Source organism: Limulus polyphemus, unplaced genomic scaffold (assembly GCF_000517525.1).
Source record: "Limulus polyphemus unplaced genomic scaffold, Limulus_polyphemus-2.1.2 Scaffold119, whole genome shotgun sequence".
NCBI classification, from domain to species: domain Eukaryota; kingdom Metazoa; phylum Arthropoda; class Merostomata; order Xiphosura; family Limulidae; genus Limulus; species Limulus polyphemus.
This window is the reverse complement of record NW_013665729.1, coordinates 274,459-297,817: the sequence shown is the minus strand read 5'-3', so window position 1 is coordinate 297,817 and position 23,359 is coordinate 274,459. Positions and strand designations below refer to the sequence as shown.

General features: G+C 30.6%; 1 protein-coding gene across 3 annotated transcripts in view; it reads right to left on the bottom strand.

The window, feature by feature from the left end:
- Positions 1-771: 771 nt before the first annotated feature.
- The window catches only part of LOC106472301 (voltage-dependent T-type calcium channel subunit alpha-1G-like), a 200,403-nt gene continuing 177,815 nt past the window's right edge, over positions 772-23,359 (bottom strand). For 2 of the 3 annotated variants that reach the window (XM_022401680.1, XM_022401685.1), the window contains 16 exons: positions 22,842-23,253; positions 21,386-21,465; positions 20,370-20,562; positions 19,554-19,738; positions 17,625-17,751; positions 16,976-17,104; positions 16,455-16,544; positions 14,505-14,697; positions 9,406-9,557; positions 9,087-9,196; positions 8,238-8,368; positions 7,370-7,519; positions 5,282-5,403; positions 4,502-4,762; positions 3,513-3,642; positions 772-2,113 (listed from right to left, as the gene is read on the bottom strand). In XM_022401680.1, coding sequence (XP_022257388.1) covers positions 1,995-2,113; positions 3,513-3,642; positions 4,502-4,762; positions 5,282-5,403; positions 7,370-7,519; positions 8,238-8,368; positions 9,087-9,196; positions 9,406-9,557; positions 14,505-14,697; positions 16,455-16,544; positions 16,976-17,104; positions 17,625-17,751; positions 19,554-19,738; positions 20,370-20,562; positions 21,386-21,465; positions 22,842-23,253 — 2,584 coding nt within the window. In that variant the 3' untranslated portion in view covers positions 772-1,994. Of the gene's footprint in view, positions 2,114-3,435; positions 3,643-4,501; positions 4,763-5,281; positions 5,404-7,369; positions 7,520-8,237; positions 8,369-9,086; positions 9,197-9,405; positions 9,558-14,504; positions 14,698-16,454; positions 16,545-16,975; positions 17,105-17,624; positions 17,752-19,553; positions 19,739-20,369; positions 20,563-21,385; positions 21,466-22,841; positions 23,254-23,359 lie in introns of all 3 variants that reach the window. The other variant, XR_002613613.1, reaches the window with a different exon arrangement.

Sequence of the window (23,359 nt, the reverse complement as noted above, 5' to 3'; positions counted from 1 at the left end):
ATCGTCACGACGCGCTATTGAATACTTCTACTTCTCAGTTCAATGAGTTATGTTTGCTGCAATGATAATGCTTTCCAAAGATTTTCTTTCTTACAATTTATAAAAAAATATAATGACTAGTTAATAAAATACATCTATATGCTTGCTTCAGATGTTTGCAAACATTTTTCTTAATATTTAATATTATCATTATTAGCTAGTGATATTTTTTCTATTGAAATTAATATCGTCATTAAATTATATCTTTCTTTAAATTATATTTAAATATATTCAATTTTCAATTACCAAGTACTAGGTTAAAGTCCTTGCTAGTGATTTTGTCAAATCTCTAGGACTTATATAAGATTGTTAACCTTAGCGAATCATTTTAGATAAAATTGATTTGCATACGCTATAATAAATAAAGTATATAAATAAATGCTCTAAGAATAAATCAGTCAAATATTTATTGTCGACTTTATGCTTAGTTAATCATACAAAGAAAAACGCATAATTCTTAAAAAATGTTAGTTTACATTAATTACACAATTTTATAAACGTGGTTTCACGATCTCCGTAAAATTATATTTAACAGGATGTAATTTTATAACCACCGGTTTAAATAAAATCTAAGTATTACTTTTTTATTAGTTATTTTGATAAATATTACTTTCATGAAAAAGATAGTGATTTAATGTTCAGTCACTTTTATATATTTTTAACCTAATTTGTTATTTTTACTTTAAACAAGTTATTTTTATTCTAACAAAAACATTAAAAGATGTTTGTTTAGTAATATCAATTAAAATATTTCTATTGCAATATGGAATTTCTTAGAAATATACAATTTTCAACCATGTACCAGCATATGAAGGCTATGAAAGATGATTTTTATCTCTGGGGCTTGATACTGTATGCATTGGAAAGCTTAATTTTATAGAGATTTCATAGCTTTTCATATGAAGCAAATCAATAGATTTCACACGCAATATTTCAAATGTATATCTAAGACTAGTTAACAAGGAATAGACATACACACAGGAAGGATATGTCTTTCAAGATCTTACGCTAAATGTACAAAACGGTATGAAACATTGTAATGTAATGATGTACAATTCAAAACATGTCATTTACAAAATGGAGCACTTTCCGATCTGAGATATGGCATTGGCTTTGATCTATAACTTTTCCTAAGTACAGTATTTACATAAATATTTAGTTAATTATCTTTATATATAATATATATATATATATATGATATCTTACAAGATAAACATTACATAAGTTACATAATAAATTTTAGTTTTTCAGACCATTGACCCATCGAATACACAACAACACTTGCTAGCAGCCGTTATCACTAGCTGTTTGATGGTTAACAGAATCGCGTTTCTTATCCACAGGTGTTTTCAAAGTGTCATTTGACACCACGTTCATCATGGTGTTGGCCTCTTGTAATAAACACGTCTGCTCCTCTTGAGGTTCATGTGAGGTATTCAGTGGCTGCAAGTCTTAACATTCTTCCTTCCTTGCTCTTCCTGCGACATTTCTTCACTTTCTGACACCAAACAGAGCCCTACGTCTGAGTGGGATATGGAATTTGGACTCTCTTTTTTGTGTTGAACTGGGTGATGATATAGCAGCCATTTTGTTGAATTTGGCGATTCAGCTTTGTCTTCTACGGACAGCTCTTAACTTCTTTATCATTAGCTGCTTTATGAATTTCAACAGGATGAAAGTGATCGAAGCCAACATATAGCTGAGAATGGAATCATTAAAGGATTTATCTTCGAGCAAGTGTGCACCATTGCTGATCGAACTAAATGGTGAAAAATGAGTTGGTGCTAACTTGAGCTTAGGTGTTACGGAATGATCTTCAGGATTTTTGTTTATAGAATCTTCTTGACAAATGTTCAATAATGGCTTAGAAGAGGGCATCATTCCGTGTATAACATTCTCCTTCTTCTTCTCTTTTAGATTCTGGCAAATCCGCACTAAATTCTGCTTTAAGATAGCTAGCTAGCTTCTTCGACTTCTGCACCAACGAAACAAGTTTCGTCTAAATTTCCTGAATTTTTGCTCTCACCAAATTCTGAAATCTGGATGGTTATAGCCGCTGGTGGGAAGTTTAAGCCTAAAAAATATCACATCAAATTTATTTATTCAGGAATGAATAAAATATAGAATCAATATAAAATACACAATCAATAAAGTGAATCACAAATTTATTACATTTTTTCAAAGTGTAACATTATATATTTTAATTTCAATAAAAGTTTAGTGAAGTGAATTTATTATAGATAAATACCGTTTTCCTATAAAATATACAGTGAGATTAAAGGCAACAGTGATACAAATTTCATCTCGTTTTAATTTTCTTAATAGAGATATTCAGTTTTAGTTGTCAAATATAATAGTTTTATGTTTAAAAAATTTTCTAAGCTATAACCTTATATTCTAAAATAAAATAAAAGTTAGCATTTCAAATATTTGTTTTGTTTTACTTGTTTCACCACTTGCTTGTGACAATGAAACACATTCCTGACATAACTACTGACTAATTTATTTTCAGGCACATTGTGCTACAATATTAAGAGTGAAAAACAACAGCAACGTTTTTTGGCACATCGATGATGGTAATTGTGTTACCGGAACCAATCAGCTGAAATATGTAATAAAAATTGTATCTTTCATCGTGCCAAAAAAAAAAAAAAAACAACAACATCGTTTTTCTCTTTATTAATCACTAATTTTCCAGCAGATTCGTTAATTTTAACTTTTAAGTATACCATATAAAATTTAGATTCCTACTTTTAATTTCTATATATATACACATTTATTTCATACCTTTAGTTTGAATGAATATGTTTCACAGTGCTTCTATTATTTCCAAGCTACAATTTATCATACTGTCATAAAATGATAATATTTATTGTTCTTCGTTCGGAGTATTCGATCATCATGTTTATTTCTTTGTTTTGAATGTCGCGCAAAGCTAGCTGCGCTAGCTGTCCCTAATGTAGTATTCTAGTATAAGACTAGAAGAAAGGCAGCTAGTCATCGCCACCCACCGCCAATTCTTGGGGATACTCTTTTACCAACGAATAGTGGAATTGGCTATCGTGGAATAACGCCTCCACGGCTAAAAGGGTGAGCATGTTTGGTGTGACGGAGATTTGAACCCGCGACCCTCAGATTGCGAGTCCAGCACCCTAACCACCTGGCCATGCCGGGCCGATGATCATTATGATTTAGTCGACATTCTTGTAGTTACTTTTAGCTCTCAATATTATTAAAGCGCAACTTGTACATTGAATAATTTATATATATATATATATAACAACCAAAATTTGCTTCAGCATACAACTTAGGTAATACTAAAAAATTAGAATTAACATTTTGGTCACTAATCTCATCAACAAAGTTCAGAGTTAGAGAAAAGCATACAAAAATTACTTCTCTTTGTTTTTGAAGAGTGAACGTTGCGTTTTAGAAATACTGTATTCTAATACGATAAAGTCAATTTGACATGCCTTCCTCATTTAGTTGAACATCTTCTTGGAAAGTAAATGTGAAATTTGCAGGTAAAGAAGAAACTTTGACAAGTGGCTTCTGAGGTATAATCTCAGTAGTTTTAGCCTTGGATCGTTTTTTATAGGTTTCCTAAAAAGAAACAAGTTAAGTAATTTTATATTCACAAAAACATATTGATATTAAAGACCGAATGTGCATTTCTAAAAACTCGATAATATTTTATATATATTTAGGATAATAACACAGAATGGAGTGTTTTATACATTACACTTGTATTCTCTAAGCCTGAAACTTATGTCCAACATTAAAGAATGTGAATTTCCTGGTCCAAAGTTCAACATTCTTTATATATATATATATATGTTTCTATTTATATTTAATGGGATAATGAAGTTGCTAATTTGTAATAGCCTGTTAACTTTCTTAATGCTATATATAAATATATATATAAATGATATAAATGATAAACTTTCTGAGATCGATTCTGCGAAATAATGGAATTTGATATATTTTCATCGTAAGTGTAAAATCAAACTAACGAATTTCAGAATGTTTCGAAAAAAACACTTAAAAAAGAGTATCTATATTATGCTACAATATAAACAAAGATATCAGAGCATCATTCAATTTTACTAAAAGGCTTAACATTATCCGCGCTTCAGCTACAAATACTTCTCACGTTCCCAGCGCTTCTAAAAATACTTGATAAGCTTTTCATCTGTAATATTATATTTTCTAATAAAGGTCTGTATCCAATAGAAGACAGACGCATGGACCTAACGTAGACTTCAGAAATTGTACGATTCAAACACTTTGCTATTTTAGCGCCATCTAATAGATAAAATACGAGATTTACTTAGCTCGTTTAATAGAATCACAGAATTTTAAAGAGGTTGTGGAAATGAACCTTAGATTATCACGAACAGTTTAAATATATATATATTAAAAGAGATTAATTTAGATGGTGGTTTGTAAAAGTTTTCCATACCTGCCCAAGTATTTCCATTTGTTGTGCAGCAATTGCTTCAGCTGCTAGCTCATTTTCAATTTCCACATCAATATCAGCATCATCATCCATCTGCTTGTGTGACTCCTCTAAATGTTTCATCAAAACAGCTACTACCACGTTAACCAGCACAAACTGAGCCATCAAGACAAATATTACAAAGTATAAGGGAGCGATGAGTTGGGACACACAGCAGTTAGTTAAACAGTCACTAGAAGAATCACAGTTGTCGCGGAGGGTGTCCTAATTTAAAGGATTAAATTAATCCTTTAATGAATTTCTGAATAAAACACATTAGAGCATAATGCTTAACAACGTTCAGTGAAAACTGTTTTTATAAAACTTTGAAATACATTTAAAACTATGTGTTTGGTTATAAATGTAAAGTCAGAATCTGAATTTTATTCTATGTAATTCAAAATGTTCCTGGTTGTTTTAAAGTACATTTAATCAATGTTTTGAAACGCAATTTTTATATATTAGTTATAGTTGTTTATAGCCTTAATAAACTTATCAATATTGTTTTAGATATTTAGATAACCTTATCGAAGTAATTCATTTATTACATTATTATACAAAAGCAAACTATATCCAAATATGTGCACGCAAATAATTTAATATTTATAGCAGAGATAACCTTGGTAATGAAAGCAATTTTCTGATATACTAAATGCAACTTTTGAAACATTTAAATAAATACAATGTGCACCTTTACAATATGTAAGTTCGTCAAACGTAATATATTTAAATATATATATTTACCTTCATAATCCCATTCCAATTATCACCAGTTGCAATGCGAAACAATGTTAGAAAAGCCATTCCAAAGTTATGAAAATGTGCATGTTCTCCTAAACCCTGACAAGGGAATTTATCGTTGCATTCTAGAAAAAAAATTGCTCTAAGGTCAACGAAATTTAAAGTAGTACCAACAAATGTGAATTATTGTTTATGTTTACCTCTATCACTTTTGTTCTAACATAAAAAAATTTATTATCAGGAAAGGTAATTGTGCACACACTAAGACAAACATAATAAAACCAATTTCAAGTTGCACAACTAAATAATAAAGATATGTTTTATTTTTTTTAAATAAAATATCACAATACTTTCGGGATTTAATATAAGAATAATGAGATTTTTGTAACACCTTTGTCATCATCGTGAATATAACGAACGGTCCAATAACTAATTTGGTAAAGAAATTTAGATTTCGTAGACCAGAAAACTATTTATGCTTGTTAGTAGACAAATAAGACGCAAAAATATGTGTTTCGCAAACAGTAAACTACAGAGACATCTCAAAACTAAATAGACACCATGATTTTTTTTCAATAGTCATTTATCTCACATTATCAACTTGACAAAAATGTTTACAAATGTGCATCAATACTTAGTCGATTTGCGACTAGCATGTTTCAGTGCTTTGACTCGTTCTGTCATAGAATCGATGAGTTCTGCAATTTCCTCCTGTAGGATCTTGACCCAGGCTGCACGGAAAACATCAAGTAGATCTCCACGGGACGCTGGTTTTTTGGAACTTCTTCTCACTGCTCGAGCAAGTATGCCCCAGACATCCTCGATGGGGTTCATATCAGATGACTGACTTGGCCATGGGAGCCGTTGAATGCTTTTCTTAATTAAATGACTATTGAATAAACATCATGGTGTCTATTTATTTTTGAGATGTCTCTGTATATCAGTTCATAAAATAAGGTTCGTTTGAATGTTTCTTGAATTTTGCAAAAGGGTACTCGAGGTCAATCAAGAGATAGACTAGAGAAAAGGTAGGTAGTCAACAACACCCACCACCAATTCTTGGAATACTCTCTATGAACGAAGAGTGGGATTCACCATCACATTATAACGTCCCCCAGGGTTGAAAGGGCAAGCATGTCCGGTGATGGGATTTGGGGATTTGAAATCGCAATCTGCAGTTTGCGAGTCGAGCGTTCTGAATAATAGGGAAACGCTAGTTTGGAGATCCGTCACATTTAGAAATGAGGTTCACAAAACCTTAAAAGTATTGGAAAAGCTCTGGTGTAGGATAATGTCACCCAACTACGTTCCTTAAATACATATTTTGTTTGTTTGTTTGTAATCATGCACAAAGCTACACAATGGGCTATCTATGCTCTGCCCACCACGGGTATCGAAACCCGATTTCTAGCGTTGTAAGTCCGCAGACATACCGCTGTGCTACTGGGGGGGGGGGGCTTAAATACATATTGCCTGTCATTTCGAAAATTTTTCTGCGTGTCCCGATAGTTATTCCTCTAAAACAAAACGATCTTACATATGAGTGTTTAGGGATTTAATCAAGGAATATCAAACTCCTGTACAAGGGTATGCAAAGACGAAATTTGAGAATTTCGTCGATAAATTTCTTTTAACCAAACTATTGAAAAGTTGAGATACATATACCTAAATGTGTACATAACCGATGACTTAATGTAGTTTTTTTATAATTTTACCTAAAGGGTAAATTTTGTTTGGTAAATTATACTAACTTGGTTCTTTTATTTACGTATTATTCCTATCGTATATTGAAACATAGGATTAACATTGGATTGATAACTTTGGTATCTACTTCTGTTGTTATAATAAGTTAATCAGATATCATTAAGGTACTATTTTATCTGATCAACTGCATATACTTATGCAATGATTTCAATTTTCAAATTACATAAAAAATTAATCATATTTAAATCATTCATAAGTATAAAAGCTTATGCAAATACTTATATCTTCACTTCTGTATATTTATAAAGATGCATGATTTATGTTCAGAAATTATTAACACTTAAAAGTAGAAACTCATTTTGGCTTATACAGTTATGTTTCACCTACCAAGTCGACCAAATAATTCCACTCCAAGAGCAGCAAAGATGAAAAATAAGAGGAAAAACAAGAGTCCGAGATTACCCACTTGTGGTAGCGCTTGCATTACAGTGTCCAACAAAGCTCGGATACCCTTTGCCATCTTTAGTAGTTTCAATACTATTTAAAAATATTATAACTCAATGTTATGATGTATTATATTATTTTTTCCTCAGTGTTATTTTAATATTAAAATTCAAATATTAAAGACATATTTCTTCAAGTTATACATGATTATTTGCGTATTTCCTAACTGTTAGTTGTAACAGTGTGAATATATTGAGGTAAATTATTTTAAGTAGCCTAAGAGAGTACCATTTTCCAAATCCTTTTATATATATTCATATATATTATTATATACATTCCCAATGATCGATATTCCTCAAAACCAACTACATTAATACTTTATTACGTATGTCGTCCAGTTAATCTTAAATATATAGAACTAATCAAGTTTTAAATGTAACTATATTTCGTCTCAGTATCTTCTCTTAAAAATATTCTGTAATAAGTAGATTGGAAATTTCTTTTTATAACTTTTGAAATTATACATTTTTATTATTTCTTATAAATTATACTTTGGGAAGTGCAAGTGTCAATACATTCTGACTCACATAGAAAACTCTGAAAAAGCAAACCAATTAAAGCTCATCTCGAGCTCTTCAAAATGTTGACAGAACTATATAAACGACAATAATATTCCATTTGATGTCAATCAGGCTATATTTTATGTCTAAAAATATGAATAACTTTGATACCTAATGCTCATATTTCGGCCTTTGTTTGAAATTAGAAGAAACTTTATTAGTGAAATAAATACCAATTAAACATATTCTACCTCTTGCTATTCTCAAAACCCTCATCACACGGATGATAGTGGGGTTTATTGGGATGATCTTGGACTCCATCTCTTCGAGGAATATCCCAACGACAGATAGAATTACGATAATAACATCAAGTTGATTCCATCTAGAGTATAAAGTAAGTCAGCACAGTTTGTACTCTATATATGTATCATAGATGTAGGTCAGGCTTTCTAAACACATTTAACTTGATTAGTGTAATTTCATTGACAAAGAATTAATTAGATAAAAGTAAGTTAAGATACAGCGAAGCAGTCATGATTTGAAATTGCCTGTCATACATTTTTACTAAATGAAAGTAATCTACAGTTTTACGATTGTTTTTCGACCGTAAGATACAACTAATGATTTAAATAAAACCTTTACTTCTCAAATTAACCTTATGCCATAAATTTTGTAAAAGAAGTATTGACACATAACCGGTCTTACAATATTAAATTTAAAAACAAGCAAACAGTAGTTTCAAGTATGTTAAAACACAAAAAAGAAACATCATACGGAGATTATTCGAATTTTGTTTGGAAATAATATATTTTACGTAAAACTAGTTTTGGAAGTAGAATTTTCAAATCATTCTGACCATATTTGCACACAGAAATGTTTTTAAACAAGACAAGCAATGAATTTGGAGATAAATGGTTTATAATCTTATCTTATATTTTTGAAAATCTTTCAGTATCATATTTTTCAAGATAGGTCTTCCGTATGCTACATACTATTTTATGTTTAATTTTCTATTGAACGAGAATTGATACCTATGTTATGTTTAAACATTATTGTTATTTTACACTAACACGTTTACCGACATATAGCTATAAACGTACTTATCAATGAGATATCTCCTGACTCCCAAGGCAACAGCTTTCATGATAGCTTCCAAAATAAATACCGCAGTGAAGAAGTAATTAAATATTTTCAGAGCATAAACGAGTTCCTGGAATGTCAAAAAAGAAAGAACTTCTTGTTCATTCGATTAGTAGAGACATGATTTTATGTACTGCTTTTAATGTTTCGTTGATATTAACATACAACACTCTTGTAACTATAAACAAGGTCTTATTTGAGAACAAACAATACATCTACGCACATACATTTTACAAAAGTACATGTTTCTTGAATGTTTTAAACATTCCCTGGACTTACCGTTGGCATCATATAGAATTCCATGGCCATGGTAACTACATTTAGACCAATAACAGCTGCAATAGCTAAGTCAAAGTATTTGCTCGTTACAATGTTATTGGTGAAGAGCCTTGGTTTGGAGAAGTTGATGTAATATGGTGGTTCCCTCATTTCTATTTAGAAACAAAAGATACAAAAAGGGTATCTAAAGTATCCAATATAATCAACTGATACAAATAATTTCTCGTGAAGCCCACTTTCAAATGTAAAATCTAGTTGCATAGAATATGTAAGAATAACATTATTTAATTAGATTTCAAAAACATGATTTTAAATAAAACAAAAAAATAATACCATCGTTGTTTTGAAATGTTGAATATGCATACATTTAGAATGGGTGTCCCGATTAATATCTAACGATACAAAGATGAGTCTCTAACCATTGAAACTTACTTTTACCACCATCGATGGTGTTCTATGTGTTGGCCCTGACAAATCCCATCACAGGTGCTTTTGAACAATACACAGAGGTTAATTTATTCCACAGTCTCATTAAATGCTTTCGAAATTCCATCAACCGTGCGCGGACGACGACTTTCGAAGACTTATTTGCGCAACCCAAAGAAACATAAGTCCACAGGAGAATAACTTGTATAACCTGAATTCCTGTTTGTACTTGTATCTTGGACGTGTGTCTCGATGTTTTTTTCATTGATTGTGATTTGCCATATTTGAATCAAACACAAATAATAATGATATTTTCCCCACTTTTTGGATGTTTAATTTACCTACAACCATTACACATTCCTTAAAGAAACTTTCACGACATACTCTGTACTGTTTAATTTACCTACAACCATTACACATTCCTTAAAGAAACTTTCACGACATACTCTGTACTGTTTGTATGATGTTGTTCAACCAGCAGGACGATAATGAACTGTCCGAACTTTTGCAAGCACTTAAATAGACATATGCTTCGTACAGTATGACGAAATACTTCCATTTGTTACATACTATATATCCCTCTAATTTTGACAATTACTTTTCTTTTCGCCTTTGGGCTTTGGGGAGAACTTGTGAACAGGACTCTTCTACTGCCTTTATAGACTTAAACACATGCGAATTATCTGTTTGTTTTCAGTTCCAAGAGATGTTGCTACTTTAATTTCAATGGATCATTATGTTCTTGATTAATTTCCTGTGGCAAGCCGTTTAATTTTCTTCAATACCTTCAGTGTGTGACTGGAAGCCGGTCTTGCATAGCCTTTTTTTTTGTCTGTGCTGGAATCACGCCTTTATTTGCTTAACATACTTTACCGACACGGTTCAATGTCATTCATATTCCTTACTTCGAAACTTTCAACTCTAGTGCCTTGCATACTTTTATATTCACAGAATAGGAGAACTTCGCATCTGAAAATCGTGTAATGTAATACTACCAGATAGAATAAATTTTAGGCGTCATTCGCAATTGTGAATTACCATACGAAAGTCGACGCTATCAACAAGTCTAGTCACAAGTCATGGGGATGTTCAGGGACAAGGTTATTGAATATGTATACCGTTAACATAAGATATGAATTTATATTGATATTTTGTAAATTGTTAAAAATATTATTTCAGAGCATCGTTTTATATATCCATAATTTGAAAATGAATATATATCTACATATGTGATAGAAAACATTTAATACGTTGTCAAATGTGTGTTTGTCTCTTATTGTAGAGTAAAACCACATTAAGCTATCTGTAAGGTCCACAGCGGAGAATCAAACCCTGGATTTTGGTATTGTAAGCCCGTAAACTTACCGCTGTCCCACCAGAGGACGTTTCCAAGTGACAAAGCTTAGTGATCACCCTGGCATAGTCAGATGCTCCATATAAAAAGTAAAACATGAAGCTCAAGCAACATCTTACTGTGAAATAATTCAGATATGAAAAAACTAATATGCTAACATAATCAACAAACAGATGCTGGTAGTATAAACTACTAAAATAAAAAGATGATTAAAAAAAAGTGATACAGGATGTTGTTCCAAGTCAGATAAGATACTTAGAAATAATAAAAAGCCAGTTAACTGGATAATACTCTAGCCGGTTTGAACTCTACGACCTTTGTTTAGCTTTATATATATATATTCTAGCCACAGGAAAACAAACCATATTTACATACTTTGTTGAAAAAGTTAAGAATATCAGTAAATTAATTATCCTTCTATATATTTTTGCATTTCTTGAGTAACACTACGAATTATAAGTTTATATATTTAGGATTTCCACTTTTGTCTTTATCGTTTCAAAGGACATTTGACATTAGCTTAATAAAATAATGTTCATTTAACACTTTCGCGTATTTTATATTATTATTTATCTCAGGAGAGTGTTGTAATATTATTACTGCTAGAGCATATGTGTTTGCTGAACACACGTTACGCTGTCGTCATCGAAACAAGAAAGGTTAAAACTTGTTGATAACTAAAACAAATCATGTCAGGTGTAAAAGCAAGAACTTTAAAAGCATTATCCTTTGAATCGTATAATTACACAATTCAAGAGTTTGGTATTTTAAAATCAAATGGAAAATTAACAGCTCTAGCTATTTCTAAAATAACTTGGTAATAATGTCAAATAACATAAAGTAATTAACTGTTAAAATATAGGAAAATCATAGATTACATTAAAAAAAATACGAAAATTATAACGATTCTCTAAGTGCAAATGTAGTTAATTATTTGTCCATTCGGTGCGATGTACCTTTGGTTGAGATCTCTATTTATTTATGGTAGATAATTGTTAAATATATGAATTATTTTTGAACAAAGTACGTGACCACTATGATATGGATTAGAAGCATGACCACTTACAAAGCATTTAAAAAAGAAAGACCAGATTTTGATAATGTTAGGGCCAGTGTATGACACAGACGAAAATAAATGCAGAATACGACGTAACCATGAGTTGATGGATATCAGCAGATTAACTCCTATTGCAAATATCGTAAAAGCAAGAAGAATAAGATTGGCTGGGCATGTTGCCAGAATGGAAAATGAAAGAATGCTCAAGTTTGCAATGTTTGGAAGACCACAGGGTAGGAGACCATTAGGAAGACGGAGAAAAAGATGGCGATATAATGTTGCAGAGGACGCCTTTAATGTTGGTATGGAAGATGAAGGATGGTCAGAGGTTGCACAGGACAGCGAGAGATGGAGAGACTTCACGAGTGCGGTCAGGGTGCGATACGCTATAGGAGTGAGTGAGTATAGGACCATTATGACTTAACCGTAACTACTGTGATTAACATAGTACAGATGTCTATGTGTTTTCTTATAGTAAAGCCACATCGGGCTATCTGCTGTGTCCACCGAGGGGAATCAAACCGCTGATTTTAGCGTTTTAAATCCGAAGACTTACCGCTGTCCCACCGGGGACTATGATATAGATATTATAATAAACCTTTAATGTATTTTAGGTTCATATTAAATTAAATGCTGATACTATAATTTTAATATGATATAATTAGTGTTAGTTATACACATATCTTATATAAGAATAAGAATAAAACTGTTTTTAAAGGAAGAAAAAAAAAAGCTAAAGCCAATATAATATATATAGTGATCTGCTTCTAAACCACACATTTTCCAGTTATAAAGTGTTTCGAAAAACGGGCACAATATAAAGATATCGTTACAGAAAACAAATATTTCCTTTTACACAAGACTGTAAAATATTAGGTAGCTCCTGAATTACGTTTGTAAATTATAATAAGAAAACAAAATAACTTTCTTTCATATGCTAAGTTGTTATTTACCTTTCAACGTAGAGGAAGGTTTAAGAATCTACATTTTGAACGTTCATACTAAGGCTAATCAATTGTTGTATATTTTATACATCATTGAAAACTTACGTTTAAAATATTCAGTAGAATATATTCAAGTTCGTGAGACAGAAATAAACACTGTAGTAAAAATGATTAAAATAAATGGAGTAGAACACAATCATCCACAAGTCCCAATTCTACCTCGACCCTGGCTGTTTGTTAGCTTTGTTTGTTTCAGATATTTGTGCAAAACTAAACAAGAGATATCCGCGGTTACTGTAGATCTAATATCCACAATGTGATAGACTAACTAATGACCGAGCTCAGCTGGCTGTTAGAAATGGATACAAAGGGCAACTGAGGCATCAACTCTTCAAGAATATGATTAAGAGAAAACTCTTGTTCAGAGTATGATGATATTTAACAGGAAATTAATTATTCAACATTTATAAAGTTTCAACAGATATCTAAGGAAGAGAAAAAAGGAAAACTAATATTTTCTAAATGTATATTAAAAATCAAGCAAAGGTTAGAAAATTAGCTACATCAACAAGTAGATGAAATTGAGAAAGTGCAAATTTTAAGTAAACAAAGCTGAAGGTGGTCCTTGTTTAATGTTAAAATACTACTGCGGGAAATATTTGGGATAATAAACTCGAAAATAGGTAATATTTTAAGAACCATCGAAGAAATGCAATTACCGTGAGAACATTTTAACAAATCAAGTACATTTGAAATTATTAAAAAAAGCAGTGAAAATTACAAACTGTATTTGTCCCTTCTTGTCAGACTTAATTGAGGATAAGGAATAATATATATTCTTGTTAGACTTAAGGGAGTATAATAATATCTATTCTTGTCAGACTTAAGTTAGGATAATAATATATATTCTTGTCAGACTTAAGTGAGGATAATAATATATATTCTTGTCAGACTTAAGTTAGGATAATAATACATATTCTTGTCAGACTTAAGTGAGGATAATAATATATATTCTTGTCAGACTTAAGTTAGGATAATAATACATATTCTTGTCAGACTTAAGTGAGGATAATAATATATATTCTTGTCCGACTTAAATTAGGATAATAATACATATTCTTGTCAGACTTAAATGAGAACAATGAATATTATCTATTCTTGTCAGACTTAAGTGAGGATAATAATATCTATTCTTGTCCGACTTAAGTTAGGATAATAATACATATTCTTGTCAGACTTAAATGAGGACAATGAATATTATCTATTCTTGTCAGACTTAATTGAGGATAATGATATCCATATAAGTTAATGCTCATACTTCGCCGCTTCTTCTCCAGTTTGCGAGCTCGTTTTTCAGCCCGAAGAGCCTTTTCTTCTTTCTCTTGTTCTTCTCGACAGCGATGAAAGTTTTCAACTACGACTCCCACGAACATGTTGAGAACAAAGAAGGCAACAAGAAGGAGGAATGATATGAAATAAATAAGCCGCCATTCATTGTAGTTCTCAATGGGCTGCATGATGCACAAGAAAATAAAACCAAAAACATATAATTAGAAAAGAAAATTGTAACTTTATCCTGTACTAGTACAATTCATAAAGCCATTACTGCGCTCGTGAAGAGTTGATAAAATATTAATAACAAAAGAATATAGATTACACCTGTAAACAATACAGACGTGAAATCTTAGTCTGAAATATCATAATGTTCACATCACGTGATAAGTAATTAACTTCCATTGACTTGTCACATTTTTAAAATCAGAGTATATTTTATTAGATAAAATCAATTTTCAATCGCATTTGATCAGAAAACTAAACCATATTTATCATTCTTAACTTTGTTTATCGCAAACTAGAGTTCATTATGAGACATTTCTATAAAAGTAAATAAAATCACGACGTATATTTAACTGGATTAGTGGAATTGTAAGATATCGATAGCTCCTGACGAAGCTGTAATATCGGAATATTGAGCTAATAAAGTTACATTCTGGAGATATAGTTCGTGATTTTATTTACGTTTATAGAAATACCTATCAATATTTCCTTTCAGTTAAATAGTTAAGCGATGAACTGAAAATATAATCACCGTTATACGGTTTGCTAGTTTTTGAAAGAGATTTACACAGTATCTCTATTTATTACCAAACACTTTCGCTGAAACAATGTCTACCTAAACAATCCTTACCTTGTATGTAGCGGAGACTCTATAGCTTGAGTTGATATTCACTCATGAAATATTCTTACGCCAGGTTTCAAATACGCATTTATCAACGTATTTTGTAACTGTTGCTATACTTAGATAATTATATGAATACACACTAATCGGTTTCGTTTCATAATAGATAGCTATTATGGAGACAGATTAAGAGAAATAATTAACTTTAATTCAATATTACTTCGAGAGTAATATTTGAGCTTAATAAAAAAATTAGTTAAATGTTGTGTTGTAGGAAGCAAGTTATGTTTTGAAATCCTTGAACATGATGAACATATACTTATTTCTGGTGTTTTAGAAAATTTCCAGCGATTACAATTATTTTTTACATTTCAAATGAGAAAAGGTTGATTAGAGTTAATGGAATCGCGTTAAACCTAATTTACATTATTCCGACTTATATAGGACATTCTTTAAATCGTAATGAAACATAGAACTATATCATCAGATATTTTTCTGCTGTACTGAGATAGTAGAGAGCAAATAATAAATGGATACATATATGGCATTGTTTATAGACACATACATATATAGATATATGTATAGAATCATATATATATATATATATATATATTTATTTATTTATTAAAACAAATGATAAAGTAATCAAATATAATTCATATGAGGAAAAATAAATAACTAAAATACTCTTAACTATAACAAAGTAGGTAAATGCGTATTCAGACCAAATGTATAATGGATAGATATTGTTAATAACAAACTTATGACTGAAACGTAAATGTACATAAAAATTATAAACAAATGGAGGAGATAAGAGATATCCCAGATCATACATCTAGTTACACCAATTCTTAACATCCAATGAATTTAATGTATGTATCCATGTCTACTATATTACCATAAGAAACTTTATAAAACTTCCAGGTTTGGACACACATTTCATTAAGAACATTTGTAAATGTTATACCTTCTGTGATAACGCAATCTACGGGTTATTTTAAAGTATATTAGAAGGTTATAGTATTAAGTAATGAATATATTTCAATATGGATGACTATAAAAAATCGAAATCTATGAAATTAAACATACCTGTTGGTCGACATCAACAGCATCTAGTCCAGTGTACATGATGTTAACCCAGCCATCCTTTGAGGACAAAACAAAGAGCGCCATGAGAGCCTAAAAAGGAAATTCAAAATATTCTGAACCACAGCTGTTTGTTGTTATTGAAACAGCTTTAATATTCAATAAAATAAGTTATTGTAGAAAAAGGTGGAATATAAATTATATTTCTTGGGTTCGGTATTGCACTTTATATATTACAAATAAAGTTAAGCTAATATTAAGTACAGGTATAAAACAATAAACCATTTTGGATAATTCTGGTAGGTAACTTATATCTATATGTTTCTATTATCGATTTTGAGTTTTGAAATTATAATTATAATTGCCAATAGTTTGGCTATTATATGAATTGATAAGATCCGTAAGCTAAGTATCCAATGAACGTTTTTCGTTATATAGCAGTAAAGTTATTCTCCTATTATTAGATGATATTCATTGGACATTTCATTAACCTTAAACAGTGTCTAACTATTTATAAGGCATACCTGTCCTAAGTTGTCAAAGTTATATTTACGGTTGATCCATTCGTTACGGGGATCTGCCAAGCATTCAGTTTTGTTGCTAACGTTTTTCACATTTGGTCCATCGCAGTAGTAGAGTTTTCCTTTAAACAGCTAGGTGAATGTAAAATTTGTAACATATATTAAAACCAAAGTTCAAAAGATTAAAAAATAAAATATTTTAGTGCATATGACCTGGCAATGTCTTGTTAATTTTCCTGAAAAATTTAATTTGGAAAAGAAAAAAAATATTTGTAATCAGAACATTATTTTATTGCAACTAGAGTTCATAATACGACTAAGAAGCGCGAGGTCAGATACAGTAAGTGACATTAAGGATAACATTGAACAAAATGTTTGAGGTGTCCAAATTCTAGAAGATAGAAACACATTATATTGCTATATAAACTTACCTTACAATAGATGAATAGCATCTCATGTAGCATTAAAACATGTATATATTATATAATTTGAAATGAACCATATCAACATTACAATTCCCTTTTCAAATTACAAATAGTTTTACAAATATTTAATGAAGCTATGGTGGTTTATAATCCATCTTAATTAGCGTTTTATTACCTTGAGAACAGTGTGTGTGTGTGTGCTGTCGCGTGGTAGTGCAAAGTGTTACCTGAACTCCCAGGATTCCAAATATAATGAAGAAAGTACAACAGATAAGAACAATGTTGCCAATCGGACGAAGAGATGAGAGCAGAGTCTGGACAACTAACTTTAGTCCTGGTGCTCTGTTTATCACTCTGAAAAACAGTATATGTTTATCAACAACTGCTGTTTCTAACAATTTCATATTAATCTTTATATCTGACATGAATGCTTACAAGAGAGAATATATAACCAAAAGACTAAAGTTGTTATGAACCATGCTCATCCTTACACTCTTAAATCAGCACTATAGCCAATTTCACTATGAATTCATTCAAGCACTGAAGCACCACCTAGACTAAACATTTCACATAGAACTTTAAAAAAATCCTTTAAATGTATTTGTAGATTTTATTAATTTAAAATATTCTATATTAAAGTCTGCAAATTATAAAATGGTATAAAATACGGTATTAATATTTTCCCCATTATTATTATTATTATTGCAAATTTTCACCACATTTCTGATAAAAGAAAGAATGTTTAAAAGGCCTAATCTTTTTTTATTTCATCAAAAACACTTTCCCGAATATGTATTTCGAATAAAAACTTAAAACACTGTATTTCGCTTTATAAAAAAGATAAGAATAAAATTTACATAATTAGATGTTAAGGTATATTGTAGTGGCCCTGTTGAAGTACCGTGATGCATTTTCCAGTTGATGGTGACTACTGCCTTGGTTACGTAGAGCTAAAAATAGCTAGTTGTTTATGATAGTTTTTCGAGTTTTGGTTGCACTGGTAAGCCACTCGCCCACAAGGGCTGAAAGACCAACCCCAGTTCGTAGGAGCTAGTGTAACAAAAAGAAATATTGTACGCAATTCTAAAGTTTTGCTTCTATTGGACAAATGTAAAACACTAAAAACAAAAATAAGAGTTCCATCCGACGGATGAGTCTGTTATGTCAGAAGGCCGGAGAGCATTCTCTTTAACCTATTGATAGATGGCAGCACCTATCTGTGTGTAAAGTTAAGGAATGTTCTGTTTTTGCTGCATTTGTGCGTGTGTGTGTGTGAGAGAGAGAGTCTAAATAGCACATGCCTCATAAGCAAAAACTCGCAAGTACCGTCATGATACACGGACTCAAGACATGAGTTGTGAAAGAGTAAAATTAATAAAAAGAAACCAAAGTTTAACTGACAGTAATCAAAGCAAAGCTAACTAGTTTATGTACTAGATGCTTATTGAAAAGAAAAATTGAACAAAAAATATATACTGAAAATTAATATTGGTGAAGCAAGTAGGTAATAGAACTTCTTGGAAATGTACTCTGTGCATAAAATGAGGGTACTGAGTGGCTTTGCAAAGTTTTATTATAAAGTATTCATCAAATCATGAATTTGATGGCTCGTTAACACGTGTATCATCCGAAACTCAAATCCTCGTGCTTTAACATAAGGTTGGTATAATGTGTACGTCAAAACATCAGAATAACGATTATTTTTACTTATGTCTACTATTTCCTTGAAATTGAATCTTTATGCATGTACAGTTAGATAGCATTGTCCGAAAGATCGGGATTCGTATTTACTAATGACTTTGTAGATCATATACAATTGTAATAATTCAAATATAATAAAATTGTATAATATTTACTGTGTTTATTACTATATATAATATTAAACACTTTTAGTATTAATTTTCAAGAATTATCAAAATTATACTCACTTTTTTCTACCTGTGTCATACTTGAAGAGATATAACTATATAACATATAAGGCTAATAACAATAAAATATGCATTAGCTTTCGCAAAAGTGTGGATTTTGTAAAATAATTTACATTAAATAAAAAATGCATGCATTTTTCTAACTTCAAGTTTTCGCTTTAAAACTAACATGTCTTATAATATATTTAGCTCATTATCATAAATTGAATTGAGGTATTTTATATCAACCTGAGTGGCCGTAAAGAACGAAGAAGACGGAAGACACGAAGTATGCCAAAGATTTTTGGACTACCAGCGGCAAGAAAAGATAATACGAAATCTAGCAAAGAGATTGAAACTAAGATTCCATCCATTTTATTCCAACCACTCTTTAGATATGCATGCTCCCCATACCACAAACCTTTGGCTATTACCTAATGAAAAAACAAAAAAACATTTGAATTAAGAGACCCTAGTCTGGCGGAGGAGTATTATAAAATGTTATATGAAAAAGAATATCGAAACTTTACATTATGAAGGTACTGATTTGAAAAAATATATACGAAATTTCAAAAATAAAGTGATCATATGTTAACGAAATGTTCAAGAGTATGAAAAAATGAAGACTACATTATCGAAGCTTAATTTTTACATGCTATAGCTGATATTTTATTTTACATACGTTAAAAACACTAAAGTGTCTTAAAGATACAAAAATGTGTATAATTACGCTTGTTTGTAAGGATAAATATTTGTCATCACTGGCATCTTAGATTGAAATTCGTTGTTTAGATTTTAAATAAAAGTTTATCTCAAAGGTTTTATACATGTACAAAGGAAACACAAATTAATTTACTGAATACGTTTACATTTTTCTCAATGACTGGCAGCTTATTGTTGTCATGTTAAACGTGATACCAATAAAATATGTACGGATGTTTCAGTAATACAAATGTTTAGTAAACCATTAATTGGCTCTTTTAGGACTATCGTCGTTAGATACATTTTCATGTCGTTTGTAATTTGCTAAAATTATATGTAAATTATATTAAACAGCTCACGTACTTTAACTACCATTTCCAGACCAAAAACAATCGTGAAGATGTAGTTGGCTGCTGTTAGCACTTCTCTTTCTATACTCTCTGGTGGGATATTGGGTCTCTCGATCGCAAGAGTAATGCAGTTGAGGGTGATAAAAAATAGTATCCCAAAGTCAAACTTTTTGTGATCTGCAACTTGCGCACAAAAGTTACGTATCCTGGGGTAAGATAGAGAGAGTAGCATTATTTATTTCATGAATAATCTACATATTCATAGTATATATATTCATGTTGCTAAAGCAAAATGTTCTTTTATATTCAGAAGACCAACGTTCTGATAGAGTCATGATTTCATTATATGATTTTTTTCATTATTTTACTTATTGTCTTTATCGGAATAATCAACTAGACATTTACAGTAGAATAAATACCAATAATTCAGTGATTTTTAATGGATTAGTAGTTCATTTCTAAGGTTAAACGGAAGGTTGTATTACCTCCGATGTTTTATTGTTTGGAATGATTAATGTTTAACAACAGAAATTTCGTTTTATAAACTTATCAGTTTAACATATTTTACTATATAACAAGAGAAACGTAAACAGGGAAACAACATGATAATTATTCTTTACTATAAACAGAAAGTTTAGAACAAACTAGAATACATATTTTCTTTTACCGAGCCTCTTAAAAGATAAATCACGTTTTTGGTCAGTGGGTAAATAATACTATACGTCATAGTTTTGTAAGAATATACTGAACATAAAATCTGTTATAAAAATAATTTTTGTATGAACTTTAATAAAATACTCGTTTTTAATATTCATGCCTTCAGAACAAATTTATCTTAAACTGACTTATTTCTGGGGAAAAATTATAAAATACTTCTTTTAATGTGTTAAATGTTTAAATAAATTACATTAAATACAGTTTGCTTATTTAACTTAATCAAATAATTATTTACTTATCTAATTCAATAAAATAATATTGTAAATTTGAATGCTTTAATTAAAAAACTTATTAATGGTACCTTAAACTTACCAATTTTCTGGTGAGAAAATAAATAATGAATAATCTTCACGTTCTTTTAAACAACCTTGAGGTTCGATCAGCCAGAAAAGCTAAAATCAGCAATTAGCAACACATATTATATGGAAAGCTGAATGGATAAAACTACAAATTTAAATGAAAAGTCGCAACTGCATAGATCAATCTTTAAAAGTTACAGTTTAAACGCTGAAAACCGGCGAACTATTGGAAACCAAAAGTCCTAAAGCTATTATAAAAAAACAAATTAACTACAGATGATTTTATTTTTTCACATTCTTCTTAATTTGTCCACTGTGGCTTAAATTCAGAGGTGTGTAAAAATATAATTTCAAATATATTTTTCGTTTCCTTAGTTTGTTTGTAATAAGCACAAAGCTACACAATGGGCCATCTATGCTCCGCCCACCACGGGTATCGAAACCCGGAATCTAGCCTTTGTAAGTCCGCAGACATACCGCTGTGCCACTGAGGGGTTTTTCGTTTCCTACAAGTCGCTGTCGAAGAAGCTTTTATTTCAATACCAGAACTCATTAGTTTACTTGAGTTTTATAATAATTTTTAACTCCTATTGGTTTCCAGCAGTTCACCAGCTTTCGGTGTTTAAACCAAATTTTTAAGGTATTATGCTGCATACATAAATAATGTATCATAAAATGTTTTTGTTTCTCATTCCCCAGTTTAACTCATAAGCTTGATACTGAAAGAAAAGGTCCTTGGGGAGCGACTTGTTAGAGAAAAAAAGATAAACCTGAAATGCTATTTTTACACACCTCTGATTTTGAGCCGTACTGGACAAATCAAGAGGAATGTGAGAAAAAACAATAACTGCAGTTAATTTGATTTTTATAAAGAATAGTTCAGTCTTACTTCCGTATTGAATTACAACAATATACATTATCATTCTTTTCATCTACTTAATAAATAATATATATATATAGTACTTAACTGACACCTACGTTAGCAGCAGCTTTATAATAAAACTCTATAGTGCTGTTAAAAAATACATGTTAACAAAGAAGCATTTTCTTTTTTAATGTTACTCATTAGCATTAATTTTTACGCTTCCGTTAATAATATAAATTAATAAATTGTTTCCAAAACTCCTTATAGCATTGAAATATATATAGATATACATATGTTAAAATTCAGTCTTAATGAGTAATTTACATAAGTGATTAATTTTTACTCCTGTTTAGGCTGAGAACAAAAACGAAAATGAGATAATAGGGACATGAATACTTAATAAATCAGATAAAAACTCAATCACTGTTTCTTAGTTTCCAGAAACAAAATGTTAAGGTCATAAATCCAATATTTCAAATAAACAACAACAAAAACATGAACTGAAACGCACGAACACTTGCCAAACATTTACGGTGAGGATCAAATACAAAAATATTTAAAAAAGAACGTCAACTTAAAAATCTTTATCGTTTTTTCACTATACCTTTCCAGTGAAATATTTATCAGAAGAATGTTCTTCATTCTCAGGATTAACGGGCGATAAATCTGTCAGGTTGTTTGTCTTAATTTCTTCCTTTAGAGACGAGCCACTGAGTGAGTTATGCCGACTAGACAAATAGCTATGACTGTTAAAAGACTGCTGGGGGCTAAGGATATTGTGACTGAGAACACTAATGCTGATGGAAGCTTGCCTATTGTCGAAAAGCTGACTGTTGAAAGATTCTGCAGGGTCGTCAGTCGGCGAATGAGAGGAATGACTTTTAATAGAATTTTGTGGGCTGAGAGTTTTATGGCTGTTGATACTATTTTGTTTAGACAGAACTGGTCGATTGAAGTTTATGATGTTACTCAGTGCTGGTAAGCCACCATTACAATGGGTGTGGTCAACTGCTGGACTGAAAAATATAGAAAATTAAAACAGTGAAGTAAGTGAAAAAGTATAAACTTGTTAAAATATTATTATCCTCATATATATATATATATATATATATATATATATAT